The 15,674-nt window shown below is 38.3% G+C and overlaps 3 protein-coding genes across 5 annotated transcripts in view; 1 reads left to right on the top strand and 2 right to left on the bottom strand.

The window, feature by feature from the left end:
- The window catches only part of LOC134824632 (zinc finger protein 675-like), a 105,282-nt gene extending 95,801 nt beyond the window's left edge, over window positions 1-9,481 (bottom strand). Inside the window, exon 1 of the mRNA XM_063836605.1 lies at window positions 9,462-9,481. The gene's annotated coding sequence lies outside the window, so the exon portion shown is untranslated. The remainder of the gene's footprint in view (window positions 1-9,461) is intronic.
- The window catches only part of LOC134824619 (uncharacterized), a 98,867-nt gene that overhangs the window by 50,021 nt on the left and 33,172 nt on the right, over window positions 1-15,674 (top strand). The gene's annotated exons all lie outside the window — the stretch shown is intronic.
- The window catches only part of LOC134824593 (autophagy-related protein 9A-like), a 54,583-nt gene continuing 42,675 nt past the window's right edge, over window positions 3,767-15,674 (bottom strand). The window contains exons 9-17 of the mRNA XM_063836500.1: window positions 7,947-8,125; window positions 7,602-7,752; window positions 7,293-7,425; window positions 6,525-6,647; window positions 6,196-6,405; window positions 5,436-6,032; window positions 5,196-5,302; window positions 4,935-5,067; window positions 3,767-4,669 (exon numbers count right to left, since the gene is read on the bottom strand). Coding sequence (XP_063692570.1) covers window positions 4,662-4,669; window positions 4,935-5,067; window positions 5,196-5,302; window positions 5,436-6,032; window positions 6,196-6,405; window positions 6,525-6,647; window positions 7,293-7,425; window positions 7,602-7,752; window positions 7,947-8,125 — 1,641 coding nt within the window. The 3' untranslated portion in view covers window positions 3,767-4,661. The remainder of the gene's footprint in view (window positions 4,670-4,934; window positions 5,068-5,195; window positions 5,303-5,435; window positions 6,033-6,195; window positions 6,406-6,524; window positions 6,648-7,292; window positions 7,426-7,601; window positions 7,753-7,946; window positions 8,126-15,674) is intronic.

Raw genomic sequence — 15,674 nt, 5'->3', positions numbered from 1 at the left:
CTATTAAACCCTCCTCCCACGAATGCGGATCTGTCTGACCTGGACCATCTTGAAGTGGTTCCATGCTTTCCGTATCTTGGTGATGGTGATGGTCCACCCACTGGACTTGAGATTTTAAACTGTCTCAAAAAATTGAAGAACCACAAAAGTGCTGGGATTGACGAAATCTCTAATGAGCAGTTAAAGTATGGGGCAAGCGGTCTTGTGGATACGATGGAGAAATTGTTCTCTAAAGTTTGGAATTCAGAAGCAGTGCCTGACGACTGGTTGAAAGGCATCGTGATAATTGTACCAAAGAAGGGTGATACCTCTCATTGCTCCAATAATAGGGGGATCACTTTAAGATCTACAGCATCGAAACTGTATCAAATCATCATTTTACAACGCATGAGTGACGGTTTAGAAAGTTTGCTACGAGACAATCAGTGTGGGTTCAGAAAGAACAGATCATGCATTGATCAGATTTATTCACTCCGCACTATTATACATAACTGCATTGAATATAATCTCCCCCTGTATGTAAATTTTGTGGACTTCAAGGCAGCTTTTGATTCTATCGACAGGAATTATATTTGGAAAGCTTTCAGTCATTATGGCCTGCCATGTAAATACATTCGAATAATACAGGCATTCTTTAATGGAACTGTCAGTGCTGTTAGACACAATGGTGAACTATCAGAATGGTTTGAAGTAAGTTCAGGCAGTAGCCAAGGAGACATTCAGGGTCCCCCACTTTTTAATGTCTGCCTCAATGTGGCTGCTGAGAGAACAGAAAGCAACAAAGTGGTGTCCCACGGAGCGGTTCTTCAAAGATCTATCAGTCCGCTTGTTGATGATATCACTGTGTTAGATACAGACTATGCAGATGACATGGCTGTACTGGATAACAGCGAGGAAGGTCTTCAAGAAACAACTGACCTTTTGTGTATGTATGGTGCCCAGGGAGGTCTCAGAATCAATGGTAAAAAGACTGAGGCTATGGTCATTGGTAAAGCAGCCTCTCAACGGCCATACACGAAGGAAGCCACAGTGAACATCACTGTTGAAGACACGCCAGTGCAGCAAGTTAGTGACTTTACGTACTTAGGTACAATTATTTCCAGCGACGGTACTATCGACCGTGAGCTGTCAGCTAGGATTCAGAAAGCTTCCGGAGCCTTCAATCAACTGAGTAATATATGGAAAAACCGCAACATCCAGTCTTATACAAAGATCAGGATTTATAATGCAGCAGTTTTGACAATATTGTTATATGGTAGTGAGGTTTGGAACACAACCAAAAAGCAGCTACATCGCTTTGGGGTGTTCCATCAGCGTTGCTTGAGGAGAATACTTAGGATAAGATGGCTCGATCGGGTTAGAAACACTGAAGTGCTGGAGCGTGCAAAGATAAATTCAGTAGAGACGTTCATAGGAGCAAACCGCCTGCGTTGGTTTGGCCATGTCACCAGAATGCCAGACACTAGGCTTCCTAAGTACCTGCTTAACTGGACCCCTGCGCATGGGAGAAGATCTAGGGGCCGTCCAAGAAAGAACTGGATGAAATGTTTGCTGGAAGATGCTGCAGCGTTTACAGGAAACACTGACATAGACATAGTAGGAGCGAGCGAGATGGCTAGTGACCGAAAACTTTGGAGGGAGATGATACGTCACAAACGGGAGTTCATTGGTGCAGGCCACTCGAATGATTGAGGAGACCTAATCAAGTACAAGTAAGTATCCGGATCCTTCCTAACAACGGAGTGTTTTTAACCGTTAACGTTTAACATAGTTACCTGGCACGCTTGTAGCGCGGTGCACCACTGGGCCGCGCAGCGCATCCAGTATTGCTTCTCGCAAACACTTCTGACTTCGTTAGATTTACCTGAGTGCTGAGGACCCCAGGCTATTATGTTCATTAACATATAAATATGTATATATATATAATGAATAAAGATTTGGCGGAATGACAGGCTGAGCGCGGCCCAGTAACGTTAGATCGGCAAAATGCACCAATGGGCCTCGCGGAGTTACCTGAGGACCCCAGGCTATTATGTTCATTAACCGAATAAAGATTTGGCGGAATGACAGGCTGAGCGCGGCCCAGTAACTCGCGGAGCTGCGAAGGATTGACGTCGTCAATTAACTGGCACGCTAGCCCCAATGAACGGCGCCCTTTTCGAGCTAGGTAAATCGTAGCGATTCATTACTGGGCCGCTACGAGCTGTGAAGAATATTGGCATCGTCAATCAATAAAAATCAAACAACTCCCAACTAATATTTCATTAAATATTGTCCATTGTCTGTTGACCCATTATATGATCACATCGTCACTTTAATTTTCAACTATCGTGGATTGAAGTGCGCGCGCCGTCGATGGTCGACGTGATTCGTGCGTACGTGGACAACTGGTTGGCTTAATATTATGCTTTTGCACCACTGCAGGCGCTTTTTAAAATAATACAAAATAGAATTGAAAAAGCAGTAATATATACAATATACATGATATAAGCACGAACGTATCCATGAAAGCTCGCGATGTACAGTTCTGAGTTCGTGAGCGCGTAATATGGCATGGAATAGTTTGGACTCTGGAAATTTATAAATTACAGCAGTTCTAGTTGAAAACGTTCATCGTATAAAATAATAATTTAATAAATTATCTATTTTGTATTTACATTATCAAATATGGCGCTGTTTATATTTCCCGCAAAACACAAAAGTTGGAAGCACAGTACAAATTCAAAATTGCAGTAACTTCTTTCAAACTTCATGAATCGAGATAAAATCGTTTGTAACGTATTTAGAATCAATATATGTGATATGCATTTATATAAATCACTTGGAATAATGTTGAAAGAGACCAACACTCAACAGGCAACAAGCTCAAAAATTTTATTGTCTTGATTCACAATGAGGCCCATGATTGTCATACGTTGTATGACCCGCCGCGCACGAAGTGCGCGGCTCCCCCTGTAGCGTCGAAGACGCTACTATAGTGAAGCAACCGTGTGGGTCACCACGTGATACAAGCCCATGAGTGGTGCATCCCGCCGATATACCTGTGGTTGCGAGAAGAATTATTTGATGCGCGGCGCAGTAGTGCACGTACCGCGCTACAAGCTATTGTCGTATTCTTCCGTAAAAAGCACAATAGCGTGAGCAGCTTTTTAATTCTGTCGAGTAGAGGCGCTTCGAAATCGACGAATGTGGCCTGGGATGTAACTCTTCTTAATTGACGATGTCAATTCATCGCGATCGCAGCTCGGCGAGGCACACTGCACAGTAGCGCATTTCGCCGATCGCTGTGAGAAGCCTCATTTGTCATTGAGTGCGCGGCGCGGCACAGTAACGCATCGCGCTACAATTACTCTTCTAAATTTCTTTGAAGTAGCGCGCACCACTTCCTTCTTGAGGCAAGTGTGAAGTGCTAAGACATACGAAGTACTAGCGTGCGCCGGATCAGTCCTTTAACAATAAACAACTTCGAAAGTGATCCTTTTTGGTCGCTACATGTCAACGTAGGTGTTAGTGCAGAATAAAGCAAGTTCTGCATTCTTGAACTATTTTATACGTATCAAATTGGACGTGCTTTCAGTGGAGATATTGCGCGCGCCTTACACGTTGCAATTTACAAACTTACAAATAAGTCATGATGTGGGTTTGTTAAAAAATGAAAAATATTTTCAATTTTATGTTCGCATGATCCCTATTCATGACATTTAACATCATCTGTTACCAGTTACCTGTAGTTTAATTTCATAGACTTTTTAAAAAAGAAAGTACATTAGGTTTATCTCAATATTGAGACACAATGGCATGTAATAACACAAATCCAATACCAAATACAAAGTATAAATCGTAGTATAAAATTCCTCTAACAAATACAGTAAAATCGCATGCAAACCGGAACCCTCAAGGAGACAATGTAGTATCGGAAAAATGTATGGCTTAAGAAAAGGAAAGCTTCATTTCCCTAATACAATTCAAGAGTTGACTAAACCATAAACCTAGGCAGATATTCAAATTTGTTTTGACTTAAGGAAACTTGGCTGTCACGTGTCAGAATAATATGAATAACCTCCCTGTAATAATTAAGTTTAATAAAACTATTGCTGTTACATCTAGATTGAAGTATAAATATCGAACATGATGTATGATGTAAAACTTGATTTTGACAGTATAATTCAAAAACTAATGAATATGAACAAGCACGAGTCTATGAAATGAACTGGTTATTTGGAGAGGACAACTAAGAATAACTATAATTCTATACTGTTTTACGCCAATACGTGTAATTGTAAGAGTAACTGGGCACTGGCTAAACTGGGCCCAAATCTAAAACCTCGATCAAACATATTAGATTTAAAACCCCAAATTAAACCAACAACTGAAATTTAAACAAAAGCTTAGCAACAAAATTGAACGATTAAATTGTCCGCCAAATCATTCAGACGATTCATGCAAGAAACAAATAATAACACTAAAAAGTAACAACTCGAACATTTTCTCCCTCGACAGATAACAAAACAATCATTTGTACAGACAAAATACTTAATTAATTACAGTTAAAATTAAACTTAATAATTATAATTGGCTGTTCTTTATATATCGTTAGTTCTTGTAGTTCTTATTATCAGATACTCCTGTCAGTTTATATAACCACTTATGACATGTTCTCGTCAGACATCTGAAATTGGGACATTTTAAGGGTAAAATAAAACATTTCAAATTGGTAACGAAATTACAACTGCAAATGAAAAACACAATAAAACACATTATTTGACAGCACCTCTGTTAGCTATGATAACACGCTGTTTTAATATTCACACTGCTGCTCATTTGAATTAAATATAAGTATGGGGGGGGGGGGGGGGGGGGGGGGTAGTATATGTAAAGTAACTAACTAACTAAGTAAATAACAAAGTAAGTAAGTAAGTAAGTAAATAACTAACTGGGATCAGCCGGATAAGATCTGCTCATTTCCCCCTGCAGCCTCTCTTCTCTCTGCTGGTGTATCTGCGAGTGCAGTGACCTCGTCATCATATCTTCAGCGGTCTCTTGTTGCTGCTTTAATCTGTTGTGTAACTGCGCGAGATCACGTGTTAAAGTTCAGCTAGGTAAACTGCCGACATGGTCATTTTAATTAATTCTAATTGCAGCGTTATCAACAATCTATACATTATTAAAGAATATTGCTATGTAGAGATTCTCACCGAATGAAGATAGAGTGCACTTGAATTGAGGTCGTTAGATTTAGCCATCTGTCTGTACTTTCTCCTGACTTCAGTCCACGACACTTTCATCGCGTCCCCACTTGGACCTGTTAAGCAAGTGGTACAATAACTGAAAGTCAACTAGTAAATTAAATCAATTATTAAATATAATAGCAATTAGTAGCAAATCAAACATATGTAACACATGATATCATTCTATCTTATAAAACTACAAATAACCTTGACTAAGACTACTGGATGCAGCCCACTGTGAGTGCTGCATGTGAGGCGAAGCTGACATAAAGAGTGAGGCGTCCAAGGTGCTCATACTCATCATACTTCCAGGGGGGAAATGTTGGGCGTCAGTCAGAGACCGAGTCACCCTCTGATTAGCAAAACCAGGGTTACCAGTGTTACCAGTGTCACCAGGGTTGTCAGGGTTACTGATTCCAGCAACGCTCTGTAATAGCTCTGGGACTGACTCTGTCATAGTGATAGGTTGTCTGGTGTCTCGGTAACTCTGTTCTAGTTGGGTGTACTGATCGTCGAATATGTAGCGTTTCTGAGCAAGGCTGGTCTGCATACCATCTGATGGGTCGATAGTTCCCTCAGGTAGCATATCTTCAGGATGTGTCTCGTGAGAAGCACCAGGGTGCTGCACTGTTTCATCTGTGATGGTGGAGTTAGAGTTCATAGAGGGATGGGAGTCTGGAGGGTGGAAGGAAGGCAGGTTCATTGAGGCTAGCATGGAGGAGGGAGAGTTAAGACTGCCTCGTGTCATACTCTGCGCCATACTGTTCATCATGTTCTGTGTCGCTCCTTCTCCATCCTGTTTTGCTGAAGAGGGAGGGGTTATTATATTGGCCAAATCAAGGGAATCCAGGCCAAACCTCAATGTAACAAAGGTAACGGATTCAGGGGGACATTAAATACATAAAACCAAACACTACCAAATCATAACCTAAAATGTCTGTCACCAAGTGTTAAAAGCCCAACTCACCCAGGGCTCGGAGAGTGCTGATATACATTGCCTCGTTCTCGTGAGGTTTCCAGTCCGGGTTTCTGATACTAAAGTTTATGAGAGACAGCTCTGTTTTACCGTGTTCTGCCTGGTCTAGTTGAGAACCTGTGGTCATGCCAAAGGACATCCAGTCAGGGTTACCGTGCCTCTTAATGTCCATCTGAGAGAAGGAGCACACATCACCCACACCTGGAAATTCTGGACATGTAATGCGTGTATTTTAGGTTCCTAAGTCAATCGTAGTCGTGTAAGAACAATATGAAGTCGTATAAAATATTTGAAATTCATAAGTAATGCTGAAACCTTACCAACTACATTGACAGTGTAGTTTCTGAGAAAGTCTACAAAGTCGAGTGCTCTGAGTCGCACGTTGAAGTAGAGGATGAAGGGGGTCAGGAGTGGTGATATCAACTCCTCCGCAAGATACACGCCTGGTATTGAGAATTAAATAACACGGTAGGATATAGCACATATAGCACAGAGTGCGCTAAAATCAATACAAAATCTAAGGCTATCATAATATTAGCTTTAACACGAAGACATAACCAGCTAATTCTACCCACGACGCGGACTCGAATACAAAAACAATCCAGCACCTAAAGTTCCTAAACACAATCCAGCACCTAGAGTTCCTAAACACAAACCAGCACCTAAAGTTTCTAAACACAATCCAGCAACTAAAGTTCCAAAACACAATCCAGCAACTAAAGTTCCAAAACACAAACCAGCAACTAAAGTTCCAAAACACAATCCAGCAACTAAAGTTCCTAAACACAAACCAGCAACTAAAGTTCCAAAACACAATCCAGCAACTAAAGTTCCAAAACACAATCCAGCAACTAAAGTTCCAAAACACAAACCATCAACTAAAGTTCCTAAACACAATCCAGCAACTAAAGTTCCTAAACACAATCCAGCAACTAAAGTTCCAAAACACAATCCAGCAACTAAAGTTTCTAAACACAATCCAGCAACTAAAGTTTCAAAACACAATCCAGCAACTAAAGTTCCAAAACACAAACCAGCAACTAAAGTTCCAAAACGATAACCAGCACCTACAGTTCCGCACCCCTTACCCTTGAAGACGAACATCTGAGAGAACTGTTGTCTGACGTGAGGGAGGTGAGCCCCGTTATTCCAGGAGTCTGGCTGGTAGTGAGTGTGTTGTAGAACTTCCTTCATTAGCAAGTCCGGACAGTACACTGTGTTCTGGGAGGGAAAGTGGTCTTAAAAGTGCTGAAAAACCTGATACGAGTTTAAACGTTGCCATTGTAGATCAAAAGGTAGCAGTTTTAGTGTTCCGATTAGAGTAGATATAGAAGGAGAATGATACCCCACATTTTTACGAAACTAACAATAAAAAACACAGATATGTTAATACTAACAGCATCAGGTACGAGAGCTCTACACACAGATACAGTGATACCCAGGACAGTGATAGCAAGAGGGATGTTATCGGCGAACAAGAGCTCCTCGTTTATCAGGGTCAGTGTTACCAGGACTAGAAGGATTGCTCCAGCAAAGAACCCCACGTTCCTGGGTGATGTTAGTTGTTGGTGAACTCTAATTCTTAAACTATATGCGAGTACAACATGTATCATAAATAAGTCAGATTTTACCGTCCGTGTCATTGATAAACAGCTTTTCTCCTTATATAAATTAAATAATTCTATTGGATTTAAAAATAGTAATATTGGACTTATAAAGTATTAAAATAACAAGTTTCTTACTTCGCAATGATGACCATCATAGGAGAAGTAAAGAGGTTCAAGTATTTGTTAGCAGGAATGTAGGCTTTCTTAAGTCTCGCATCGAACTCGTGATTGAGCTCGTTGTAATGTCTGAGGAAATGTCGAGAGTAGAGGGACCACATCCGTACTCCCAGGAACCCCGGCTCACGTTTTACTATCTGAAACAAATGTAATTTCACCAAAAGTACTTTGTCATAATATATCATGTTATTTGATTGAGTCATAAAGTCTTATTGAGTCTCATTTGATGATTCTTTCAAGAAAATGTCTGATTTTTTCTGAATAGACTCAGTGATGACAATGTTCTAATGAAGGTAAATAGATAAATCACGTGTCGACATTTTTTTTGAAATAAAATTCGTCGTCAAATTTCTTTTCAAAAAAGATAAGTAACTGAAACTGAAATAGGATGAACATTAAAGAAAAAATAGTCTTGCTCAGTTCGTAGTGATTTGATTGATGTGATTTGATTGATGTCAATGCATTTAGTGGTATAGTCTGGATTCTGGAGCAATGTTGTTGAAACATTTGAAGACGGTCAGAGCAATCTTATACTCTATTCTTTGTCTTATTTGAAATTATGGGCCTTTTTTTAGGAAAGTAGTGGCACTGTTACTGTTAAAATGAGTTAAAACAATGGTAATTAAAATTTTAAAGGTGTTGAAAACATTGGTCGAGCTGTAGTGCGAAAGTTAGCAGTGAACTGAGTGCAATGGAGAAACACAAGAGATGTGTGTGTGTGTGTGTGTGTGTGTGAGTGTGTGTGTGTGTGAGTGTGTGTGTGTGTGTGTGTGTGTGTGTGTGTGTGTGTGCGAGTGCGTGTGTGTGTGTGTGCGTGTGTGTGTGTGTGTGTGTGTGTGTGTGCGTGTGTGTGTGCGTGTGTGTGCGTGTGTGTGTGTGTGTGTGTGTGTGTGTGTGTGTGTGTGTGTGTGTGTGTGTGTGTGTGTGTGTGTGTGTGTGTGTGTGTGTGTGTGTGTGTGTGTGTGTGTGTGTGTGTGTGTGTGTGTGTGTGTGTGTGTGCGTGCGTGCGTGCGTGGGTGGGTGTGTGTGTGTGTGTGTGTGTGTGTGTGTGTGTGTGTGTGTGTGTGTGTGTGTGTGTGTGTGTGTGTGTGTGTGTGTGTGTGAGAGATGTAGATCACTCTAACGACAGGGATCAGGAGAAGACCAATTCTTCATGAATCAATAAGTTAATGTATATTTAAACACTACGAGGGATAATATATTTTTGTTGCTTGATGCTCGAGAGACTGGCCTGTTCGGTTCCGCTGAAAAAAGCTGATCGGGTCTTTAAATAAATTATTTGAATTATCTTACGGAGGGCCGGGGGAGTGTTTAAAATGGTCATAATTTGGCTTGTACGTGATGTACAAACGATCCCTTATCTTATTATACAGCTAATTATAATCTATTCATACATTTTTTGTATATTTTATTCGAAAGCGAATAAAATGAGGAGATTTAAAAAAAGGAACAACAATAGTTGTTAATAGTAGTCAATAAATGTAATAGATTTGCATTTAATTGTTGCAATTAATTTTATCACAAATTTGACAAGTCATAGATATCCATTATTCAGGTATATTTGTAATTTAAAATGTCAATTATGAGATAGCGTTTAAGCAGCTAATCGACCAATAAGTGCTCTTATCTCCGACCTTAATTAAGCACTTTTATTAAATATTTAATTCCCTCCAGCTCAGTGGCTGGATACTGGATTATAATCTCATGTATCCTATTCTTCTATTCTCCTGCTGCCACAAATAATCCTGCCTAATTCGTGAAAGCATCTTGGGAGTTGGGATAGCCTGTATGGCTGCCTTGTGGCGTCCGGACAGTCCTACAATTGTCGTGATAGGCTCGGCTTATCCGCTGTAGTGTTAGCGGTAGCTGCATCTGTTGAATTCTCTCCAGTATCTTAAGCAGTATGTGCAGTCCTATCATCATCGTACAGCCTTTTGTGGATGACTTTAGACATTTTAATGAAAGTGGCGCGGGACGTCGTCCTATATTCAGTGTTCAATTTTCGGTTGGCTTCAGGACTTGCGGGTTGCTCGTAGAAATTCACCATAACCATGTCTCCATATGATATGATTTATTATGTATTTAAAATGATGTAGGTATGGTTTATAAGTTATGATCAGTACACGGCAGTAATTATTAAACATTAGTGAATTACTATTGTTCATGAGAAATAGTATATTTATAAAGGATTAAATCTTAAATTTCTACCTTTTAGTCTGAGGGATTTTTGTTAAATTTTATCGGTTATCGGTACCAAATTATCGAGATTAACCGATGACGATTTTGACCCAATTATCGTCGATAATCTTATCAAGATACTATCTCGTTGCATACACTAAACGGGAATTAATCACCAGCAACACTACATATGTATTGGTAAGTATAATTATCTTCTTTGTAAAGTTAGTGTTGTATTTGTTAGTGGATATTTGTCACTTCACTTATTTTACATTTATATATTTTGTTATTCATTATTGTTACTTCGTTGGCGCTGTAAACACGTGTGGACAGTGGATTGAAGAACGACAGCTGTTATAGGTGTAGAGCATATAATTTCATTTCTTAATTTTAATTCTAATATTTCATGTTTTATTACCGGACGGCTTCAAATAAACTCATACTAATTTCACAAAGCATTGCCTACAAGTTTCAACACTTCAAGTTCACACCTATTAGTAATACCCCCCTTACGAATTCATTCTCAGAAACCTTAAGACTAAGTACCTGCCTTCACCTTTCAACGTCCTAACACTATCTTAACATCAGCCAATCACAATTGAGAAACACGACTCACATGACACTACTTTCACCTCCATAGCCGTCCGTGGCTACGATTGTCAATATGTCTGACTTATCCGATTTGTAAGATACGAATGAACTTGAGTTTAGTTCCCATATTGTAAAAAACCTTTGCTGACTTTACCTTTTAAGAAGTCAAACTAATATAACGCGTTTCACTTTGAATCAGACGTCTAAATAAATACCTGACTAGTCCTCAAGATCCCGGTATAATACCAACCTCTACATAGGACCCTAAGTGGCCAAACTTTAACTTACTATTTTCTAACAAAAGGGTACATTGATTGATAATGTAGAATCACACCCGCACCGAGTTACGCTTGTCTTTCTTACTTACTTTTTTATTCTGTTTTTTATGAATAGAAGGGTCGGCACCAATGTTATCATGGTTTGAAGTGTATTGGTTTTACTGAATTTTATTAATGTTTTACATGCATTTTTCTCACTCCAGCTGCAGTCTGGTAGTGTTGAGTTTCATTCATATTTTCATAGTCCTCATAAATCATGTTGTTGCCTCATTGTAGATATTTTGGTCTTTTGTAAATGTAATCGTAATACATTGATGTAAAATTCATTTGAATTTTGACATTTAAAAAATACTGTACTTGCTAATTTGACGCGGTTAAAATGCACCAAATGTAAAAATGTAGGTGCTGTTGTCTTGCGCCGTACAAATTATAAAACTCCAGACAAAACTCGTTGGGTCAGGAGTTCTATAACCTACCATAATTTATTATTCAATGATATTTATGATAATTTACAATCGAATTTGAATCATAACTTAAATATCCTCTACTTTATTAATAATATGATACCATAACTTATAATTCACAATGTAGGTCATCTCTAATGAGCATTTAATTTCAGTTGGCATTGTTACGTAATGTAGAGCTGCTCCGTACCAAGATACTTAGGGACTGTTTTTACTTAAGTATAATGGATAATGGAAACTAGTTATCTTACAACAACAATATATATTATCAGTTGCTATTTTACTAAAGTACCATGACATAAACGTTAAGTCGACTTTCCGCAAACAACGTGAGAGAAGCGCCATTAATTCTCCCGGTATTGACAGTGAATTCCAATATTTTATAAATTCCATGATAAAATATTAAAAGTCTAATTATGCAAATTGACAAACTTAACATCACGAGCACGTAACACCTCCAAGAATACATTATGATTATTATTACGCTGCAGATTGATGAAATACCGAAAATGGTGGTCAGGTGGTGGCATTTATACGACAGTAATAAGTTTTTGCGTGACACGAGATAGGCTTGAATAGTGAATAGTGAATAGTGAATAGTGAATAGTGAATAGTGAATAGTGAATAGTGAATAGTGATCCGCGTTTAGTGGTGAATATCTTGTCAGGGTGATGAGTGCTAATTTTTACAATTTTTTTTGTATACCTGCTGTGGGCTTATAATTATTAGTTCGTTTGTATATATTTTTGCTGGAGGGTCGTTATTGTTGATTATATAATGATAACATAATCATGTATTTAATATCGATTCTTTTCAGTTATTTGAATTTAAAGACTTACTATTTTCAACGTCATAATATGTTAATTAAGAGGACCAGGGCTTATAACATTTGACCTCAGTAAATAAATAAAATCTTTTATTAAGTTTAAGTGAGTAAAAATAACCTCATTTTAAATCTTTACAGGGTATGGCAAAAGAACACACCGAACTCTCAAACAATCGTACCGATATGTAGGACTACATTCTACAAATTCCGGAGTTCCAACTGCACACATGTCAAAGCAAGTGATATTCGGTATTAACGTTTTCATAGCGATATTTGGGACGATATCAAACAGCTTATCACTATCTTATTTCGTCGGCTTAATCAGATCTACTTCAAGAGTACACAGAGGAAACACTACAAAACTCTTTGCTGCACTGAATATATTTGATCTCATTGTAAGCGTGTCATCAACATTTGTAGTCGTAGTTTATTTCTTTTTCAAAAACGTCGCATGGTTAACGGACGTAGCTGCTTTTATTTTAGGAACGTCGTTGTACGCAACTACATTTCTGACTTGTTTATTGGCCGTAGTTAGGACAATAAATTTGACATTCCCTCTTTATATCATAAATTGGACGGCAGTCAAAGGTTCGATTTTGGTTTATAACGTCATCATAATAATTTTACAGTTAGTCTATTTTCTGAAATTCATAAAGTCTATAAGTATATCTATTAATATGGAAACTTTATCTGCAGTTTTCTACAATATCGAACTATTTATACTAGTTAGTGCGTTTCTTATAGTAGTTTTATCTAACATTATCAGTTTGGGTCAGCTTTATTTAACACAATCTGAGAAGACGACCACCTGGAGAACTACAAGAAAAGCAACAGTCACGGTTGCGATAATTTCAGCTATATACTGCATCTGCAATATCACTTATATTGTCGTGATATGTATAACATCCTACATTATGATAACGGAAGACTATGCATTACATAAGAAACTTGTTCCGGACGAACTGATGAACATTTCATACTTCATTTTACTACCACTAAATTCTGCGTGTAACCCAGTAGTCTATCTCACCAGAAAAGCCGATATGATATCTCACGTGGGCACTTTGTCGGGGAAGTTGGCGAAGAGATTGAGCAGTCCACGGCTAGGGAACACATAGTGCTACAATGAGAAAACATGAGATACATGTTCATATTTATCTATCTACCGAGGATTTAAATATTGAGATTTTATCTATCTTTATGAATCTTGTGTTTGTCTCTTGAGTGCTTTTACAAGTACATTCTAGTGTTACAAGTAAAGTCAATCAAATAACTTCATCTGTAAAATGTTAACTACACACTGAACAGTAAACAATCATGCAATTTTCAAGAATTCAAATTACCTGAGAACTTCAGTCTTCAGGGCCTGACATTTTTGTAATTCAATTTCATATAAGAATTAGGTTTAAAAAGAGGTTGGCACCGTCTAGTAAATTCAAAAGGACGAGTTTGATCTTTGTCTGATTTATGTCTTGCATTTTAGACAGAACTTCGTGTTTAGAAAACCTAGTAGAATCACCGAGTTAATAAGTTCATTTGACAATCTTCTCAGCTCTTCTTAGGGGTCGTTCACATTATATTACATAATCACGGATCGGAAAATTTAGCGGCCATCCACAAAAGAAAACCGGCCGCATTTCTTGTTGGTCTAAATAATCGTGATTTTCTTTTGTCCTTGGCCGTAAAGTGAGGCCAAACATATTACTACCACAGAATAATTTATCTGACTGGTGCGTGGTTGTAATCAGTAATAGTGTTGATTGATCCAGTAGTCAGTACGTATTATAGGGTGTTTAAGCTGGTATATCAATATTTGCTCAATTTCAAACATGTGTCGATATCATCAAGAGTATGTGACAAAGCAAACTTATTTCTGCCTGCTGTGTGTTCTTTGCTTGCAACTATATGATATTATAATAATTCCCAGCACTTCCAGGTCATAAAGTAATCCTACACTACTCAGCATTCCTTGTCAGGGTGCCCTTAACAATAAACATTCCTCATATATTTTCTCAAATGTGTGACGGAGTAAACCTGGGCGCACCATTTAACGAAAAAAGTCGTAAAATATGTAGGTCATGGTCATATGTAACTTCCCATCCTATCAACTGGACACTCGAAAATTTGGTCAAACACAGCAGCAAGGGGTCCATATTTACTCCGTCACATATTTATAGTGTGACAATGTAAACAATTCCGTGCCGGCCGTATTTAGGCGATATCTTATCACCTGATTAAGATATCGTTATGTGACAAAGTTTTCCTAGAGGATGAGACGATAATCCTAACCATCAAGGGTTTAAATAATTTCATAGTGTGACAAAGTCAACTAATATTTACCAATATCCTCAAACTCGAATGAACGTGTCCACATAGTAAGTAGAAATATTACCCCTCCTGGCTTGTCAGGAGGGTATGACACCCAATAAGCAGACTCCAGCCAGTATCACTTTCACCAGATATAAGATAACAATTGTCGAGTTACATCACTTTAGTTATCTATATTACATTGTATACACTGATAGAAGTACACTTCTACTAGTACTCGTAACAGTAGATCAGTGTTCGTTGAGTGTATTTCTCAAACTGCAATTATTGCAGTTCTTTGTGTCAAACATGCCTTTTGTCCAAACGTGAGGTCGGATATTTTGGGAAAAGGATCATTGTTGAACTCACAGTAAGCCTCATGACAGTTGTGAAAATATGGCATTATCATTAGACGGCGCAATACTGACTATCAAATCGCAATGCTGGATAGCGGATACAGATTCTGATCAATGAAAATGAAGAATAGACCTCATGTTCTCTTGTTATACTTAATTTCGTGGTAAAGAAGACAAAAGGATAAAATGAACTTTCCTGTCATATGCATAGCAAATCAAAGTCTATTATGTCAGTGCGAACATTGTCATTGAGAGATAGGGCTAAGCTGTCACAGAAATTTACTAGCTGAGTTGTACAGGATTTCCTACTCATAAACCGATGTTGACATCGATTGAGCAATTCATCCCGGATTACTTTTTCGTAAATTTTCATAATAATGCTTGTCAGAGAAATTGGCCTATAGTTGTTAACTTCGGTTTTAGAGCCTTTTTTATGAATTGGAACAACGTTTGTCATTTTCCAATCGGCTGGAATATATCCAGTTTTATAAGAGGCTTCAAAAAGGATGTCAAGAGGCTTAGACAGGCTCACTGAACAGTACTTTAAAATTTTTCCATGGATATTGTCGGCCCCTTGCGCTTTACTTGAATCAATATTTTCAAGTAAACCTTTGATTTTACATACATAGAGAACGGATTAGAAAAGTCACGCGACAGTCGAGTGTAGAGCGATTTATCATCATCTA

This window comes from Bolinopsis microptera, chromosome 1 (assembly GCF_026151205.1).
Source record: "Bolinopsis microptera isolate Bmic1 chromosome 1, MBARI_Bmic_1.0, whole genome shotgun sequence".
Taxonomy (NCBI): domain Eukaryota; kingdom Metazoa; phylum Ctenophora; class Tentaculata; order Lobata; family Bolinopsidae; genus Bolinopsis; species Bolinopsis microptera.
The sequence above is the reverse complement of the archived record's forward strand: the minus strand, read 5'-3'. Positions and strand labels throughout refer to the sequence as shown.